Source organism: Dipteris shenzhenensis, chromosome 17, assembly GCF_047967505.1.
Source record: "Dipteris shenzhenensis isolate YYH24624 ecotype China chromosome 17, Dip_SZ_1.0, whole genome shotgun sequence".
NCBI classification, from domain to species: domain Eukaryota; kingdom Viridiplantae; phylum Streptophyta; class Polypodiopsida; order Gleicheniales; family Dipteridaceae; genus Dipteris; species Dipteris shenzhenensis.
This window is the reverse complement of record NC_141612.1, coordinates 34,719,927-34,740,262: the sequence shown is the minus strand read 5'-3', so window position 1 is coordinate 34,740,262 and position 20,336 is coordinate 34,719,927. Positions and strand designations below refer to the sequence as shown.

Here is a 20,336-nt window from a genome sequence, read left to right as displayed (position 1 = left end):
AATAGTCGCCAGCGACCTATCACAGGTTATACGCCACCACATCAGCCTCACACATCGACGCCCCCTTCCCAGAGTTGATGCCCCTACTAGCTCCCACTTTGAGGGCCAAAGAGTTCTCTCTCTTGACTTCACCGATGACAAAAATCCATATATAGTCCTAGAGCTAGATGCAGCTGATCTCGGGATATTGTGACACTCGATAGATGCCCCACAGGTGACAGGATATGGGCGACATCTGCTTGAGCTAGGGGCAATCCATGACGTGATAATCTATAATGGTCTTCCGGGATGGCCATCATCTGGAGAACTCACCTGCTTCCCACATGGTGGTGGATCTAGTAGGGTGGACTGTCTACTAGGCCCACTAGATTTTGTCTCACAGATACACGACTTTGTCATACCTCCTCCCCCACTCGGAGCTGACCACTCATAATTGGCCTTCCATATCTCTGCCACTATGCCAACCACAGGGAAGAACCCCCCCCCCCCCCCCCCCCCACACCTGCGCGCATCCATATCCACTTTGACCGTGCCCTTGACCCAATGTACATGGGTGCTCCCAGCTCTACTTGGATATTATGTAGACCTCGCCAGCGCCTCCGACACCCTTGTCTGTGTGGTACATGATGCTGCTACCAGATCATTTCCCATGACCTGACCCATGTGGGTTCCAGATGGGAAGATGCCCCAAAACCCTTGGTTCGATGACAAGTGCAGAGAGGCGAGAGCCCACCTGAAACAGGAGCGGGCTTTGGGTCATCTGACACCACCCAAGACATAGAGGATCTTTTGACGATTGACACGTCGTAAGAGGCGGGCCTTCCTTACACATAGGATGGACAAGATTGTCATATCTTTTCGAGGAGGAGACCCGACCACTGGATGGGGGTTTCTATTGGTGGGGAAGCCACCTATTCCCATCACCGATCCAGATGTGTGGCACACGTATGCATGTTCTCTCTATGATGCCCAAATGTAGACACCATCGGATATGTCCTCTATGCCCAGGCCCACTACTTGCCACTTGTTCACCACATAGCATGTACGGGCATCACTTCGCAGATTACACAATCGGAGAGTGCAGAACCACGAGGGCCTACGGACCGACCACTTTGCACATGGATAGGAGGTTGTAGCTCTGGTCATAGCATAGTTGTTCAATCGGGCTGTGTGCCACAGTTTCCCACCTACGTGGAGCACTACCACTATTGTACCGATACACAAAGCCGGAGACCCTATGAAGACTGGGAACTATAGTACCCTCATGATCGGCCATACTTTGGCCAAGATTTATGGATTAGTTTTAGAGAGGGAGCTCAGCATTCACACAGAGGCTCGGGGACAACAGGGACTAGGGCAAGCAGGATTTCAGAGACAACACTCTACCCTAGATCACATTTTCACTTTGAGGGCTATCATTGAGGAGGCGAGGTCCAGACACCGGAAGGTCTACACATGCTTTGTAGACTTTCGGAAGGCTTTTGACACTTTCCCACGGTCGCGCATGATCAAGAGACTATAGGAGATACAGACTCCAAAGACACTGATATGGGGGGTGATGAGCTTGTATGAGTCAGTCAGAGGTAGAGTTCGCGTCTCAGGTGGTCTATTGGATTGAGTCGAGAGCATGATCGGAGTGAAGCAGGGCTGCCCCCTCTCACCGACCCTCTTTGGGCTTTACATTGATGAGATCACTTCCTTCATAGACGGCCTGGGAGGCGAAGGATCACTATTGGCCGATCTCATGATACAGATATTGCAATACGACGATGACATAGTCCTTATCTCATTCTCAGCATAGAGACACTTGGAGGCCCTAGAGGAGTTGATATGCGGGCGGTATGGATTGCTGAGAGAGGAATGCAGAGGCTACCCGTAACACGGAGAGTGACTAGATTACACTTGATTGACGTCCGACCTATCATAGCTTTCCTCAGAGGAGATCGCCCGAGACGAGGGGTCACTTTGAACATAGCTCAGTGGGTTTAGAGATCGAGGATACCACGCCCTCCTCCGCCACCACAGCGTGAGACGGCTAGACAGACACAGATCCAAGATTCTTCTCCGTTCATAGACGAGCCACTACAGTGACGGGTTTCGGATTCTGAGTTCCAGTTCCAGTTCTCTTTCTTCCTACTTTAGATAGCACATGATATGACATGACATGATATGATATGATACGACATGTTTCGATTTTGCTTGAGCTATTGAGCTCTTTATTTCAGCATAGTATGGTACTCAGCAAGGGCCTTAGCGTGCCTTTGCTCCAGCCCTTTGTGGCTTGTATGAGTTTTTTCCCTTTTTGGTGTTTTCTGCACTTTGTCCCATAGGCCGCAAGGCCTCCTGCGGACGTTAATATCTCTTTCTTTCTATGTATCGACATCCTTGAGCTCCATTCATTCCTTTGTACTCCTTTCTCTCACGCAGGCTGCTTCAGCCCTCCATCATCATCTACTCCCCTTCAGCCCTCCTTCAAAGCTCAAACTCCACTCCTTCAGCTCTCTTTTAGGCTTCAGCCCCCTCTTTCAGCCTTCTAGGCTTCAGCCCCCTCTTTCAGCCTTTCAGTCATACACCTAACATCGTATGGAAACCTAAAGTTATGTTACGAGGTTGTCCTAGCTCTCCTGCACTCACATGTAGTTCGTGAGTTGCCTCCCTCACTTCCTCTTCCTCCACTTCCTCCTCCTTTAGCTCCTTTAACTTCCTCAGTTCCAAGAGTTTTTGCTTCTCGAGACTATAAAAGAAGACTACTCTACCTAGATAGATTAATGTCGCTGGGTCTTTTTTCAATAAAAGTTTTTGAAAAATATAATGTCAAAGTTCTTTTTAAACTTCAGTACACCTTGGAAAACTTCTCTTTTGAGGATTTGAATCTAAATAAGCTCCATTATATACAACTTAAAACTTCGTTGGATCGCTTCTTAAAAGTAAAAGCTTCATTTCAAAGCAAAGAAGTCTATCTAAATAAGGAACTCTTGATTTGTATTTTTACTTCTCCCTCACTTGACAAGATAGGCTTAAACTCCATTTTGAAGTCTCCTGAAGTAATGGATTCTCTCCCTCATTTTGTGAGAAGAATTTGGAAGCATCCAGTAGTAGCTTGGAAGTATGTAAAAACTTTAGGACAAAAGGCTTTCAACTATGGAGAGATAGGTAAAAGGCTTTCAGAGCATTCAAAATCTTCTATCCTTAAAGAACCTTGTTGTTGTAAAAGTAAGAGATTCCAAAGCTTTATTGATGCTGATTTAGGACATGTAGTCACAACTGATACCTCAATTTTGTCTTCTAGTAACCTAAGAGATCTTTTCATGAAAGGCACAAAATTTCGATTGTACTCTTTTAAAGAGTCTTGCCTTTTAAAAGCTATCGATAAGGGAATCTCAAAGTTTTTTTTGCAATTAGAAGAATGTTTAGGAGTTAAAAATATCTTATCAGAATGGAAAGGGAAGATTTTGAAGAAAGTTGCTTTGAAACTAGAAGAAGTCCCTTCGGTTATTTGCTCAAAGAAAAGCAACCATCTTTCTAAAGAAGATGAAACTCTTCTTCGAAAATTCCATAGGAATTTTGTCTTTTCTTATGTGGACAAATGTTCCAATAACTTTGTTTTTATTTGCAAAAAGTTTTACTTAGAATGTCTTTTGAGAGAAGTGAACTCGTCTGCCAAAACTTACGCCCCTGCCTTAGTTTCTCAAAAGGATTTGATCTCAAAACATCAGAGTTTTTGCAAGTCTTCTGGGTTTGTTTGCAATCCAAGCATACCTTTTCTTTGTGCTGCTTGGAAGTTTCACAAAACTCCAAAAAAGCCAAGATTTATTGCAGCTGCTTGTGAGACTACTTTGACGAATGTCTCTAAATGGCTAAGCTACTGCTTCAAAGCCATGTTGCCTAGTGTCCATGAACTTTGGAGGAACTTATTAAAAGAGGCAGATGTCCCCTCGAACTCAAGCTGGATTTTAAATGACTCTGTAGGAGTGATTCCTGTTGTAAAATTTTTTAATTCCTCTCGAAGCATTCAGGAAAAAGAGTCTCCTATTCTCCTTCAAACCTATGATTTTACGACGCTTTACACAAAGATTGAGCTGGAAGACCTGAAGTTTAGAATTAAAAAGCTAGTGGCTGAAGTTTTCAAGCTGAGATTTGACAAAGATAGATGCAAAGTGCTAAAAGTTGAGAAAACAGTCTTATGCTTTGACTTTTTGTGGCTAAAAAATAAAGATCATGACATAGGTTCTAAAAAGAAAAGATACACAAAGGTAGTAAGTGTAGAAGATGTTTGCTCTTGGATAGATTTTCTTTTAGATAATCTTTACATCACAATAGGTGATTCTTTGTTTCAACAAGTTATAGGAATCCCCATGGGCACTAATTGTGCCGTCTTTTTAGCAAACTTTTATCTTTTCACTTATGAATTTGAGTTTATGCAACGTCTTATTTCTATCAATACCCTGCCCTATCATTTTACATAAGCTTAGTCAAGTTAGGCGTTTTATAGATGATTTATTTGTACCAGATGTTCCTAACTTTCAAGACTTTATGTACAAAGACGCTAGAGCTTTTGGAGAAGGAATCTATCCTCGTGACTCTTGTGAACTGAACTGCACTTCAAGAGGGGATTCTTGTATTTTCTTAGATCTTAGACTTTCTCAATCTACCATAGGATTAGATATATACGATAAACGTGAACAACCTGATTATAGTGGTTTACACATTATAAAAATGCCTCGCATTGACTCAAACATTTCTGATTTGGCAAAATATGGAGTCATTTCTTCTCAATTCCATAGATTTTCCCGCCTTTGTACAACTAAGGAGGCTTTTATCACTCAATGTAGTAATTTGATCACTTTACTATTACACAAGAGGTATAATCCAAGGAAAATAATGAAAAAAGTTCGCACATTCTTAGATATGAAGTCTTTTTTCTATGGTGTTTCGGCCTTAGGCTTGTTTAGAATGATTGAACATAAGCTGAAAACAAAAAGCGGGGAGCTGAATAGCCCGTTTTTCTTTTAGTTTCTAAAGAGAGTTTGTTTGAGTATACTTGTGCTTTCTAAGTTAGAAATTTATTTTTGCCTCTTTGCAGAAACGAGACATAAGTGTAAAGTGCCATTTAACTTAAAAGAGAGAGAGAGAGAGAGAGAGAGAGAGAGAGAGAGAGAGAGAGAGAGAGTTTTTTGAAAGTTTTTGTTTCTTGACTTGCTTGTTTTTTTTTGCTTAAGTCACCTGCTTCGTTTCTTCTTTATTTCTTGTTTTCATTCTCTATTGTTTATTTGACGTATTTTAGTAAGCACTGGGTTTGCCCAAGAGACTCCGCGGGTCTTTAGAAACCCAGTATAGCTGCTTATGCTTGGGCACTGATGACGACATAAGTGTTGCTTTGCTTGCTTAGTATGTCTTCCTTTTGCTTTTCATAAAAGTTTTTGTTTACCTCTTTTTTCTTCTCTTTCATTTTCTCTCTTTTTTTTTTTTTTTCCTTTGTAGATTTTTGATCTTTAGAACAACAAAATTTCTAAATTTGTATGATTGGACTTATTCTAGTCTTACAACGGTATATTCTAAGTTAACTTCCAAGTTCTAATTTGTAACTTGTTCTAAGTTCTAACTTCTAAGTGACATTGTGGTAAGTATTATGCACTTTATTTAAAGTTACAGGTAGGCTGTAGGCTGTATCATTCTAAATGTGTGTGTTCTCATCTCAAAACCCCCTTTTCTAACCCCCCCTTGCTGATGTGGCGTTTCCCCGTTTCAGCCCTCCCAAAAATCCCTAAACGTTACCATTTTCGTTTTCGTTTTCGTTTCCGTTTCCGTTCCCCGTTTTCCCGTTTTCGTTTCCCCTAACTATGGTTGATGTGCGCTTAGTGGCTCCACCCTCAGCTCATTGTATCAGTTTCTTTTTAGTCTCATAGACCCTTTGGTCTTTCGAAGAAATATCTTTTGGACCTTGAAGAATATAAACTTTGTCATACTACTCCTAGTGCTAGTATTTCTGAAGATATATCAATTGTTAACTGCAGGAGAATTGGCTAGACATTGCTGAAGAAATTGATGACTTATTCTTAGGAGACGCAGAGGTATTGCTCTAGTTTACTTGATTTTTTGATGGATATTTAGATAATTGTCGCCATGGAGATTAATCTAGACATTTGATGAGGCAACCTCCTATTACTTGTTGTCAAAACGCCATATTCCTGCTTAACTTTTTTGGGGTTCATTTGTTTCAACTATGTCCCCACAATACTCTTCTAAAACCTTGCACACCACCATAACTTATGGTTTGGCTTAAGGCACATGGTGGACACTTAGTTATATGACTTGCAGGTCTGGAGAAGGCCCTCCTTTGGGGAAGCAGGTCCACTAGGTGGTGACTTTCCTTTCATAACTGGTGAGGGGCATTTTGTGCTAGATGTGATATTCACAGCATCAATTGCCAATCCAGGTATGCTTTTCAATTCTTTTCTACAAATATTCTCTGGGGTGCCATTTACCTTTTGCATTGGATTAGCTGAGCTTTTTCCATTTTTTGTGACTTTCATTTTTGAAATGAGACATAATAAATGGTTATCTTCCTGAAATATTAGAGCCAAATACTACTTGCTTGATTTTGCTCATAACACTTTTAGGATTAGGAAACATGATCCTTTTGTTGGAATATGAAAGCAAGAACTAGAACTAGAAACTGGAAATGAAATAACAAGACTGAAAGACTAGAAATACCTTGAGAAGAGTGTAGACAAGACACAAGCTAGACTGATGGATTAGAATGATGTGACCCATTGAATATATGGGCCAAAGTACAAGACATAAAGCAAGAGTGCTTATGGGATAATTGTAGAAGTGCCACATGGCACACACTCAAGACATAAAGACTAGACTTAGACTTAGACAAATGTAGACTAGGAAATAGTACACTTAGTGTGCACTTATCTCCAACACCCTCCTTAAGTGGACACTAGGAGTAAGACAGAAAGACAAGACTAGAAGACAGACATAAAGACTGATAGACTGAGAGACAAGATAGAAAACATGACAGACAAAAGATCCTGAGACACCCCTCCTCAAGTGATATCCTCATATGGGTCCACAAGGGTAGGGACAAGATGGATCTAAAACACAGTCAGATTGATAGACAAATAGACAGACAGACAAGACTAGATAGACAGAAGACTGACTGTAGACAAATAGAAAGACCAAGACACTAGAACCCCTTGACCTACATCATCGGTGGTCAAGGTGGTAGACAAAACATAGAAGTAATCAGAAAGCCCACTTCTCATCATGTGAGGAAGGAACAGCAGGATCAGCTGATGGAGATGTTGCAGCAACATGAGCTGAGGTGGATACAGGAGCTGATGTAGAGGTTTTGGAGTAGCAGTCCCTCTCCCGGTGATTATCACGGCCACAAATGGTGCATGGATGAGCCTTGAAACAGTCCTTCTCCACATGATTAGTTTTGCCACAATGGGTGCAAGGCTTTCTTACCTTAGAACTTCCTTTCTTTGCTAAAAATGCAGTGTCAGTTACCTTTCGTTGTTGAGTTCTTTCTTCCTCTTGGAGAGCATTGATGATACCCTCAAGAGAAGGATTATTATGATACTTGAAGGTAGTGACAAGAGTAGCATAGGAGTCAGGTAAGCTTTTGAGAAGCACAGCAATAGCAATATCTTCGGAGATGGGAGACTTGACTGACGCAAGCTGAACCATAAGACTGCGAAGATAATTGACATGAGAGGCTATAGTAGCTCCTTCCTGCATATGTAGATCAAAGAATGAGATCATAAGTGCAATCTTAGAGTTTTTAGATCGGGCTCCAAAAAGAGTGTCCAAAGTGATCCATGCTTGAGGAGCAGACTGTATGTCGGAGATGTGATGAATGTAATCATCTCCAAGGCCGAGCAATATGATAGCATAGGCTTTGTCGTTCTTGGCAGCAACAACTTGCTCAGATGGACCTTCGGGAACATCACGGTGAACAATGTCCCAAAGGCCTTCTTTCATAAGATGGCACTTGATTTTGATCTGCCAAGTATGAAAGTTGGACCCATTGAATTTGTCGATAGATATGAGAGAATGAGAGGAAGATGCCATGTGGGAAGGTCTTACCTCTTGCTAGGATGCAAGGGCAGTGTCTATTCCCTTACAATATTGCAGAAAATAAATGAGAGGAAGAGATCCCAGAAGCCGGTTCTCTCACCACTTTGTCAGGGCCATAGCATATGACAGCCCATCGAAGTAGGAGGAACCAGCAGTTTGCAGATATGAGGATTAAAAAGGACTACTCAGCAAACTGAAAGAGACAATGTACAGTACCTTAGCAAGAACTGAATGCAGAACTGAATGCAGGTTGGGCAGAGATAAAAAAGCTTCAGCTCCTCCTTTATTTCGAACAGAAAAGGTACGGGCAGCAGCTTCAGAAAGTCGTGGGCAGCTCCTTCAGCTCACGAAATCAGGACAGAAATGGCAGGCAGATCTGCAGCAGTAGAGGCCACCTGAACTGGTACAACGGGTGCAGGTACGTACGGACGACGTCGAAGTACAGACGGCGTACGGTCACAGCGGAGTACGGATGCCTGTACGGACGGCGCTGATCTGTCAGGAGCGACAGCAGGAGCGGGAGCTACAGCAGCGCCAGATCTGCGCAGATCTGACGTGCAGATCTGGTAGAGAGTGGAACTGCGCAGCAGATCTGGCAGCGCAATGGCGTGCAGATCTGGTGCGCAGATCTGGAAGAGAGATGGCGGGCAGATCTACAGCGGCAGCAGGAACGGCAGCAGCGTGGAGAAGACGGGCAGAAGATGAAGATGGCGACCAGCTGAGCGGGGGAGAAATCTGAGAAGAGGCAGCTATGGCTACAGCAGACTGAGGAGAGAGAAGAGGGATCAATCTAGCTCTGATACCATGTTGGAATATGAAAGCAAGAACTAGAACTAGAAACTGGAAATGAAATAACAAGACTGAAAGACTAGAAATACCTTGAGAAGAGTGTAGACAAGACACAAGCTAGACTGATGGATTAGAATGATGTGACCCATTGAATATATGGGCCAAAGTACAAGACATAAAGCAAGAGTGCTTATGGGATAATTGTAGAAGTGCCACATGGCACACACTCAAGACATAAAGACTAGACTTAGACTTAGACAAATGTAGACTAGGAAATAGTACACTTAGTGTGCACTTATCTCCAACACCTTTTGCACCCACCTTCTTTAAAGTAGCAAGATTCTTGTAAATATGATTTTTAAAAGTAGATGGCTGATTTGATTGTTGTGCCAATTGTGGTAGTGGTAGTGTTAAGACCATTTTGCTTCAAATAGGTGTGCAAAGGTTTGGAAAAAACGTTAAACAAGTTGTTTTGCCTTTTTTATCCTGCCTTCTACGGATGCATGTACTGAATAGGTGCCCGCGATGTTCAAAAAAAGAAATTCCTTTAATTAGCTGCCGTGCGCGTTTGAACGGAAGTATTAAGGTAAGCTTGCTAGTCGTGTCTCGATTAATGCCCATACCTTGAAGCTTCTCCCTCTCGATCCTTCTGCCGCCAATAGCTTCTCAAGGAAGCTTCTCTGCACCATATATAGAGCAGCCCCCCCTTGGAAAGGAGGGCAAAGAGGGAGAGGGAGAGGGAGAGGGGAGGGGAGATTGAGTGAGGAGGGGGGAATTGCAGGAGTGAGAGACAGGGGACTAGAGAGGCGGAGTGTGAGGTTTAATCATTGCAATTAACCTATGCTAATGCTGAGCGTGCAAAAGTAGCTAATTCTCTTGATCGCTCCCTCAGGTGCTCCAGGCTCTCTTGCTCTCACCTGCCGTCCCTCGCTCTTCTCCACCCAGCCTATGCAGCTCCCTCAGCCTCTCCGCCAACCCCCTCGCTGCCCTCACGCTCCTATTTGCGAGCCCCCTTGCTGCACTCACGCTCCTCTCCGCCAGCCCCTCTCCGCCCTCATAGTCCCTCCGCCCGTCCCTCCTGCATGCACCTCCTCCAATCCGCCTACAGCTCCCTCCACTAGCTCTCTTTCCTGTAGCCCCCCGTCCGCCTGCAGCTCCCTCCTCCCCTCTGTAGCTCCCTCGGCCTCTCTAGCACCTCCCTCTGCTCACGCTGCTCTACAGCACCCCCGCCACCATGCTGCCTTTGCTCCTGCTGCGTGCGCCACTCCCTGGAGTCCCCTCTTCACCTGCGTTGTAGCCTCCCCCACCTGTCACCACTACAGCTCCTTCCGGCCACGCTGCAGCCTCGAGCCTGTATCTGCGCCATAGCATCTTGCTTCAAGCCTATCGAAAATCAAGAACCAAGCACTTCCACATCAGCTCCCACCTCGGCTCTCACATCATCATCACCATCGTTGACAACAGCTTCTTTTTCGCTATCCACTCCATCCATGGAGGGGTCAAGTCTTATAGCAGCACCATCATTAGGGACAGCCCATTGTGCCTCACCTGAGTACCCCTCATTCCTGTCACTATTGCCCCTGAGCCAGCCACCTTTCTGTTAGAAACATGGTGAAAGGAGAGAGAGAGAGAGAGAGAGAGAGAGAGAGAGAGAGAGGTGTGAGAAAATAATGCTCAAATGAAGACATGAAGAAGGCTTGAGAGAGAGAGAGAGAGAGAGGGGTGTGAGAAAATAATGCTCAAATGAAGACATGAAGAAGGCTTTCATTCATTCATCAAGTATGGCAAGACAAGTGAAGTACAAGCCTTATGTAGGCTACTCACTCACACACTAGCACCTAGTGTATATGGGATAAGTCCCATGATGACACGTGGCACTCACACAAGACTCACGCACATAGACTAGTACTAGATAACCTAGTACTACACACCAACAATTCATGCCAACACACTCTTTGACTATGATATCTCAACACCCCCCTTCAGAGCGAAGAGTGTGAGACCCAACATGCAAGAGTAGACCGATCCCCACTCCACCGCAATATTGCAAAGACCAAATCCAACTATCCAACACCTCTCGTGTGATAGTGACTTCTCAGTCAGCTTGCGACTGGCAAGAGCAAACCATCACTGGTCATCCCCCCCTTACTCTGAACTGGGTGGTCAATACCATCAACCAAAGTAAAAGACCATACAATCATTTTTTGGGGGACAACCCAGGGCAGAGGACCTCTTATTGCTTCCGAAGACATTTAATTTAGAGGGACAACTCAAGGCTGAGAATCTTTTTTTGACTCAGCACAAACACACATAGCATAGGGGCCTAGAAAGCCCAATCCTGGTCAAATGGATCCTCGTCGTCAAGAGAGAGGCCATGAACCTCTGCTGTAGCTGCATGTATCTTCTCCAGGGGCTCTTTTGGTTTAGCTTCGTCTTCAGCCAGAAGATTGGGATGATGTGTTTGTTGCTCCTGTGCTTTCTTCTTGAAGCAATGGGCTTCAATGTGTCCTTTCCTCTTGCAAAACCTGCAAATGATATTCTTGTTGGTCTTCCATTTGCTTGTGGAAGCAAATGCATGATCAATAGGAGAGGCAAGAACGGCTTCCTTATTGCGACAATCCTTCTCAATGAGGAGGGCCACCATATCATCAAATGTGGTAGTGGCAAGACAAAGGATCTCAAGAGTGTGCTCAAAGCGAGAAATGCCATGCATACTCTTCATAAGGACGGCTTATCTTCATCATCAAGGACTCTCTTCAAACTTGAGAGTTGTTGAACAAGAGATTGAAATTGAGCTAGATGATCACTCAACTCATCACTCTCTTCCATTTTCAGATCATAAAATTTGAGGGAACTTCTCAAAATCCTATGCAAGTCGTGACATAGTCTTTTATACAGAGACACATCAGAGTTCAGAGTGCCCACTACAAGTAGCGAGTGGGTACACATGGGAGTCTGCTTACAGGGATGAGACGAGGGACATAGGGGGAGTGCGAGGGTTAGGAGGAGTAGCAGCTCTTTACAGTCCACCCTTTTGGGAACCATCTCAGTAGAGCAGAGAGATACACACTCCAGATTTCTTTGGATCCGGATCCGATACATGGACAGCCGGGATTTGTTCGTTGTAGTATGCTACTTCCCTCCCGAGACCTCCCACTTTGCTCGAGATATCCGAGAGGAGGATGAGACATCACCATATGTAGCTCTTTATCAGTCTATTATCGACTTCTCGAGCCACGGGGAAGTCCTCCTGGTTGGGGACTTTTACGTGAGGACAAGCGCCCGTCAGGTACCACTCCTCAACTTCAGGGACAATTCCATTCTACTGCCAGACATTGACCTTGAGGGAGCAGGTATGCTGCGTGTTTTGGCTAACAGCCGAGCCCCGGTCACATCTTATGGATAGGCCTTATTAGATCTAGGAAGGATGCATGATCTCATTATCTATAATGGTCTTGATAGATGTCCCACTTCAAATGGTCTCACGTGCTTCCCACATGGTGGGGACTCTAGCGTTGTTGATTACATCCTGGGATCCTCTGCCTTCACATCTTGTATCACGGATTTTATTGTCGTACCTCCTCCCCCAGGGGCTGATCAAACATACCTCTTCTCTAGCATCTCTACACCCTGTCTCACAGAATCTCCCACTCCACAGATCGCCTACACCACCTATCATGAGATATGTTTCGATCTTAATAAACTTTCTTTCTTTCTTTTTCGTCTCCTTCCTGTGGGCTGATTCCGAGATATATCCCATCACTGTTGGTAGCCCTCTTTCTAGGCTTTCATAGGTCTCAATGTAGAAAATCATGTCTCTGTCGGTGTATGTTTCCAAGAAACCTCCAGGATTGGACCAAGGGTACCATTGCAATTCCACATTGCTATTCTCAGCTCTTCATGTGCCCTCATCTCTTGGGTCTGACACCGTCGTGCGCTGTCCATCTCCCCTTCTCTTTCTTCCCTTTCACCCCTTTCTGCTCTCACTTTGATAATCAACTTTCCATCTTTGTAGGCAGCCCATTTACCTGCATCTCTTGCTGCCATAACACGCACCATTCCCTCTGTCTGATGCTCCTGCTGTAGCAATGTAAGGTCATCGTCCAAGTATATTCTTGTCCCTTTCAAGGTTGCCCTCATGATGAGGGGTCTTGTTGGAGCCTAAGCTTTGCCAACTCTCCATGCAGTCTTGCATGTGAGGTTGACTGCCATCTTGGTGAACAAGGCTTTGGCATCTGACATAGGGGTATCTTAATGAGGAGTTGAATATGCTGAAAATAGAGAATGAAAATTTAAAGAAAGAGATGGATTCCCAACATATGACAATCCAAGGGAAATATGAGGATTGTCCAAATAGATAGACAAAGGGAAGGCTGAGATGAAAGAATGGAGAGAAGTGGTCAGTAAGGGCAAAGCAGCCCCAACAAAGAAAGAGTTTATTTCTGATGTCTTAGAGGAAGAAAAGAGAAGAAATAGTAAAGCGCTAAATGTTCTCGTTAGAGGCCTCACAGTTGGGAACACTGCAATGGCGGATGCTGAAGCTTTGATCACTAAGATGGGAGTCAATCTTACATTTGAGGCAGCTTGGAGGGTAGGAAAGGATGATGCACCAACGAGACCTATGATTGTGAGATTCCGGACACTAGCAGACCGGTCTACCTTCATGAGTATGAGGGCAGCTCTGCGGGACTAGGACATACTTGGATGATGATCTCACACTCTTACAGCAAGAGCTCAGAAGAGAGGGGATGCCTCAAGTGCTGGCTGCATGGCAGGAAGGAAAATGGGCTGTATATTGGGGTGGTAAGGTAATGATTCGAGAGAGGGCAGAAAGAGGTGGAGATACAGATAGTGCATGACGGTGTCGGGCCTTTGAGATAGAGATGCGGGATATTGAATATGGCTGTTTGGAATTGTAATGGCACCCTCTGGTCTGATCCAGGTGGCTTTTCGGAGACAGATACAGATAGAGACATTATTTTCTACACTGAGAGCCCAGAAAAAGGGCTTCCTGTTGTGACAGGATATACTTGGGAGTCAGCTTACAGAAAGGAGATGAGGAGAGATACAAGGGTACAAGGTTCTAGAGGCGTGTGTGTCCTCTTCAGATCACACTTGAGACCATGCATTTCTATTATGCGGAAGGAGGAGCATGCATGGCACATGTGGGTCTGGATTCACCCACCCAACACACTACCGATTTTTATGGCGGTGTGCTACTTCCCCTAGATACATCATCTTATGTGGGTGAAGTCACTGCGGAAGGTCACAGCTCATATGAGAACGATTTATGATGAAATCATGGAGTTCTCTAGACAGGGTGTCATCCTTCTCTTAGGTGACTTCAACGCATGTACAGGGGATAGACAGGTGGGCTTGCTAGACTTTGAGACGGATCCTCCTAGAGTCCTAGAGATGGACCCAGCGGATCTCGGAATAACGAGGCTCTCAAATGATGCACCACATGCGACTGGGTATGGGAGACACTTACTCGAGTTGAGAGCCACTTGATTATATATAGTGACCTCCATAGATGGCCGTCATCCATTGGACTCACCTGCTTTCCACATGGAGGTGGCAGTAGCACAGTGGACTACTTGTTGGGCTCCCCAGCTGTTGTGACGAGGGTACATGACCGCACAGTTTACCCTCTCCCACTTGGTGCAGACCACTTATACTTATCCTTCAGTATCATGACCACACTGCCAGACATAGGGCATGAGCCCTTGGCACCCCTGCGGGTCCGAGTACACTTTGACCATGCTCTTGATGCAGTATACATGAGCCACCTGTCATAGGGGCTAGCAACTCCCTTCAAAGATGATGCAGACCTCACTCACTCTACCGAGATATTTGTTTCATTGGTTCGGAATGCAGCCATTAGATCCTTTCCCGCAACCCGGTCTATAGCATGCCCCCCACCGGGTTGATGCCACAAAACCCATGGTTTGATGATGAGTGCAGAGAGCTGAGATCCCACCTCATGCAGGAGCAGGATTTGGGGCACATGACGAGATCGGAGGCACAACGGATCTCAAGGCATCTGACACGACGTAAGAGACGGGCCTTTCTTTCACATAGGATGGCTGAGATAGTTCACTCTTTTCGAGGGGGAGATAACCATTGCTTGTGGACTTCTGACTGAGGGAAAGTCACCGATTCCCATCACAGATGGCACACATACACGACATCACTGTATGATGCTCCAGCTCAGCCCCCACTAGATATGTCTTCCATCCCCAGGCCAGCCATGTTCACACCTGTAATGTGCAGGCAGCACTACATCAGCTTCACAATCGGCAAGCCCAGGACCATGAGGGACTACGGACTGAGCACTTTGCAATTGGGATGGACGTCTTGGCCCCAATCCTTGCACAACTGCTTAACCGGCTGTTTGTCAGGAGTTTCCCCCCGCCTGGAGCACTACCACCATTGTCCTCCTACACAAGTCAGGAGACCCCATGGATATTGGGAATTAATGCACGCTCATGATTGGCCACACATTTGCCAAGATCTATGCTTCAGTGTTGGAGAGAGAGATCAGCAACTTCACAGAGACACATGGGCAGCGAGCTTTAGGGCAGGTCGCTTTCAGGAGACAGCACTTTACACTAGATCACATATTCACTCTACGGGCCATCATTGAGGAGACGAGAGCGAGATCTCAGAAAGTCTACACTTGTTTCGTATGGGGTATGTAAAATCCTAGAAGGGACCTGTGTCCTAATAGTCCTTATGGATCCACATTAGGGTCATTGCAGTTCCCCTCTTCACTGTGTGTGTAGACTGTGTGAGCTATGTGTTCAGCTCAACAAGTTCTGCCATTATCTCCAACAAACATGCTATATTCTACACTTATAAGGCATTAATTACTCCTTATTTAGTTATGTTGCTCCTATCCTATACATGCTTGCAAGAAACACCAGCAGTAGACAATGTACCACATAGTTGCAAAAGAACCTAGTTAACGACCATGACCTTGTATTTTTGAGACTTGAGTCCATGCAAACCCAATAAGGGACTTTTAGGATGTAGTCCATGGCTAGAGGCAGAGGAACACACAGTAAATCCTGCATCTGCTGTCTTTCAATACAGTCTTGATGTTTTGGACTGTCGTGCACATGTGGTCTTATCGAGTACAAAACATGAATTAAATTTGATGTTGGAGTCTTCACTGGGTGTTGAAGACATTATGTAAAAAGCTTGCCTAGCTGTCCTTGGTTTCACTGTGTATGAGATTGAAGAAAGAATTGGAGCTGGACTGGGTCACTTGGCTGCTGTCCGGCAAGCTTCACAGTATATCTTTGCCAGGCTTTTTTTAATGTGCATTGAATGTTCTGGCTGCCACGTTTTTCATTTTACAGGGATCTGCATCGAATAGCTGTTAGGCCACTTATCAGACCCAATATGTTCATTTTTTACTAGTTTCTTGGGTGTTCTCTGGCCTGATTAATTCCAACTGAGGATTGCTTTCTGTTTCTTTTCCTTTTTTAAACAAGCTAGCTTTTTAAGATCTGAAAAGGAATCTGTGGCATGTCTTTTTCTCTCAGGCTTGATAGAAGAAAAATGTGAAAAATCTACTTGCTTGTTTCACATTTTTAAAGGTCGAGTGATGGTTCTTTTCCTTTACAGCTGATGTAGCACGAAGCTTGGAAGCTATTGATGGGGTGGTTGAGCACGGTCTAGTATTGGATACAGCGTAAGATGATATCTCCATCATCATCCCTTAAATTGGCTCTCGTCCATGTAGTCTATGTAAATTAACTTTTGCTAATCCAGCGCCCTCGACTTGGATTTTCTGGGTTGTGAGTATTTAGGGTTTTGAAGGTGCTTGCATGCCTATGGTAACTCCCCTGAGTGTACCTTGTTGCCCCTAAATCTGTATCTCATAATTTGCACTCAACATTTCCAAAATATGGCCGGCGAAGACCAAGTGCTTAGTTTTAGTACTCTATGCACAGACTACGTAGATTTAACTTGTGAGTGGTTGTAGGCAGGTTCTGCGTCTTTAAAACATGGAAAATGGAACAAACTATTAATGAAATACATACATAAATAACTGGAAAAGAAACAAATTGAAAAACACACGTCTTTTTGTTGTTGGTGAAATCCGATTGTTTATATTACAAGAACCAGACCCCAAGAAGGGGACATGTAATTACAACATCACACACACGCGCACACACACACACACACACACACACACACACACACACACACACACACAGATGTGCATGTATTCATATACATATAGTGTGCATGCATGTGGCTGTCTGTGTGTGCACATGTGCATGTCTATGTATGCGTGTGTGCGCACGTTCACAGTTCACACACGTCATCTCTCTCTCTCTCACTACACACACACACAAATTGAAGACTGAGAGATAAGGCGTCTTAATCATGTTCTTTATTTGCTTGTTAATAGTGGCTTTGTTTCCATCGCAAAGTAACAAGTGGCTTTGTTTCCATTGCAAAGTGGAAAACTTTTATCTCAAGTTTTTATTTTTTCTTACCAAATGGATCACATTAAGCTAGGAATAATTGAAAAGAGAGACAGTTTTGCTGGGCTCAAAGTGATCAGTTGTTCTAGCTTGCAAAGTAGTGATTAAGTGGGTGTGTGGATTTGAATATATTTATACTATGGTGTACACCCAATGTTGGGCGCTGATGACCCCAGTGGGGATGTCATAGTAGCTAGTCCCTGCTATGCGTGATGGAGTTAAAGGTTTTCAACCTTATGAGTGACTATCATGAGATTGAAACTGCACTATGTAGTGTTTTCAGCGGATGAGTTTGGGCATGTTCCTGGAGTCATCTAGATATATATAGTGCTTAAGTAGGGATGGTCTTTATATTGTGCCACAAGAACTGGAGTTGCTTTAACTAGCTGGATTTTCTTCAGGTATGCAGCTTCTGTTGCTACTAGTGATGGAGTCAAGATAAGGACATCATTGTTTAAAAGTGCTTTTACATCGATGGACTAGCAACAGTATGTGCTACTAGTATCCATTTTTTGTCCTCGTACACGTATGGCAATTACGTAACTCTAATCAGGATAAGCGGTCCTCAAATTGAACATTCTTGTGAACTTTTGTTGTACACTGAAATTATAATTGATAATACTACAGGAGTAAGGTGCCAATTTTCAGACGACCTGGTTTGCTAACAATGAAGTATGCCATAATTTGCTGCAGGCTGGTTGATTTTCAATTACTGCTTGGTCATTGTCTCAGACCTAGGGGACTTCCATTGGAAGAGGCAAAACCAATACCTTGCTATATGAAGGTGCTCTTGAATTTTGTGTATATTGTAAAGTCCAGCAGTGAGATTGTGTTAGTAGCATATGTTGGTGTCAATGGGGAGCAGATCGCCATACAATGAAATCCAGTAGGGGTTATTATAAGGGTTTAATTGCCGAAGGGGCTGCCAATTGAATATGCCAAGGGCACCTTCGATGGAAGCCAAGTATAAAGCTGCTTCAACAACAGCACAGCATTTGGCAATGCAGTTTGGTGCATGGCACAGGCCTTTACATGACGACATGCAGTAACTCTCTTTGTAAAAACTTGATTGCTTCTTCTTTGAGCCAGAATCTCACACTTTGGGCAAAGCAAAGCCTGATTCGTTACAATATGTACTTAAAACCGAGGGCGTGTCACATGACCTCATGTGAAGTGGAATAAATTAGTGATAGTACTGTCAAAACTTATGTGGTGATCTTGAAAGGCTGGCTTTGCCTAGGTTGTACTGATGCCACCATGGGTTTGTGTATCAATTTGTCTTCTCATGTTGAGGGAGGACTATAGCAGTGACAACATTGCATTTGTTAATTGAGCAAGGGGAATTTTCGCAGTCCCATATGGATGAACCCAATCCTAGCAATTTGCAAGCTTGTACATAAGTAATTTGTGGGCACCATCATCTTAACACCTAGATGACTCGACATTCAAAGGAAAGAAGCAATGCTAGTTTCCAAGCTTGTAAATCTTGCATAGGGCCCTTCCCTTTATAGATTAAGCCACAGAAGGCTTTAAACGGCGGGGAACGGGTTTGTACTTTGGGGAATGTTTCATGTTCATGAGTTTTCAGGGGGGAGCTAGAGGACGACCTCGTTTGTAGGCTAGGCTTAAAATCCCATGTTAGGTTGACATGTTAGGGTGATCCCATGTTAGGTTGATCCCTAAAAGTAAGATTAATGGTTGAATCATGTTGTTTTTTGACGCATTATTTGAGTGTCACTCTACGCTTCGAAGGGTTCTATTCGAATTGAGTCTGATGTTGAGAAGGGATTGTCCCTCCACGAGGCATCATATTGTTGTTAGAATGGCATGATATTATATTGTCAGAATCTCCTGAGGCATTGTATTGAATGTGATGTAGGTGAAATTTTTTTAATGCGAGATTTTCATCTTGAATTACAAAGTTTGGTTTTGAGTGAGATGCCCTAATTGTGAGATCATGTTGTGGGCATGTGGTACTAGAGACTTGAAATTCGATATAGTGATTTAGCCATTTCATTTGTAAAGGTCAAGACCTTTGTACACCACCTCAACAACATGCTTGGGATCCTTTACAATAGTGTGATATTGTTCAGGATCAAAGTGATGTGAGGTATATGTGATGTGTACATTTGGTTAGCAAAACCTACTATCTTTGCTAGGTGGTGACATCATGCCAATTGTTCCCATGTTAAATGACAATAAATGTCTCAAATCTCAATGGACTAGGCAACAAAACAGCTCTCGTGCGAAATCCCATCAGAACGCGTATGGAAATGTTCAAAGCCGCCACCTCCTCTATCTATGATGATAACTCAAAAAGATCATTTATGTTGTAAGGGAGTGCATGCCTTGAAATTTTGTTAGATAAGCTTAGCAGTAGTAATAAAAAAAGGTAGCTAATTGTATCCAACCAAAGGACCTTTGCATGGAGAGACAAATGATTCAATTAAGCAAAAGCATCAAGCATAAAAACAAAAAGGTAGCCCTTACATGTCCACAATGAGTGGCAAGGAGGTTCTACATTTGTTTTGTAAAATGTAGGCTAGAAGGCATCAAGCCATATGAGATTACCTTCGATTTTTTTTGGACACGTGGCAGTCCTAGAAGTAGGTGGAAGCCCTAGAGTGCCAAAGAATGTTTGCTTTATAACATCGTAAGATGTGGTATCCTAAAGTGCTCTAATTGTTGCTAAAACTAGATAGCAAAAAGGATGGAGTGGAAAGTACTCACACACTACATGGAGTTAGTCTTTTAATGGTAAGGAGGAGATATTTTTTGAGATGGATTGAGGATCACACAAGCAATTTACAATGAGCAACAATACAACGATTTAGAATTTCAAGGTCACCTAAAAGAATTTGTCAACATAAAGAAATTCAAGGCTCAATGATGGGTTAATATTATGGAAATAATGGAGCACAGAAAGCCTCTCCTTACATGACAGATCATGTTGAT

General features: G+C 43.7%; 1 protein-coding gene across 2 annotated transcripts in view; it reads left to right on the top strand.

The window, feature by feature from the left end:
• Window positions 1-18,759, top strand: part of LOC147892032 (NagB/RpiA/CoA transferase-like superfamily protein) — a 49,246-nt gene extending 30,487 nt beyond the window's left edge. Inside the window, exons 5-9 of one of the 2 annotated variants that reach the window (XM_087388584.1) lie at window positions 6,015-6,071; window positions 6,319-6,436; window positions 16,513-16,579; window positions 17,783-17,869; window positions 18,075-18,759. In XM_087388584.1, coding sequence (XP_087244710.1) covers window positions 6,015-6,071; window positions 6,319-6,436; window positions 16,513-16,579; window positions 17,783-17,864 — 324 coding nt within the window. In that variant the 3' untranslated portion in view covers window positions 17,865-17,869; window positions 18,075-18,759. The remainder of the gene's footprint in view (window positions 1-6,014; window positions 6,072-6,318; window positions 6,437-16,512; window positions 16,580-17,782; window positions 17,870-18,074) is intronic. The other variant, XM_087388583.1, reaches the window with a different exon arrangement.
• The last annotated feature ends 1,577 nt before the right edge of the window (window positions 18,760-20,336 follow it).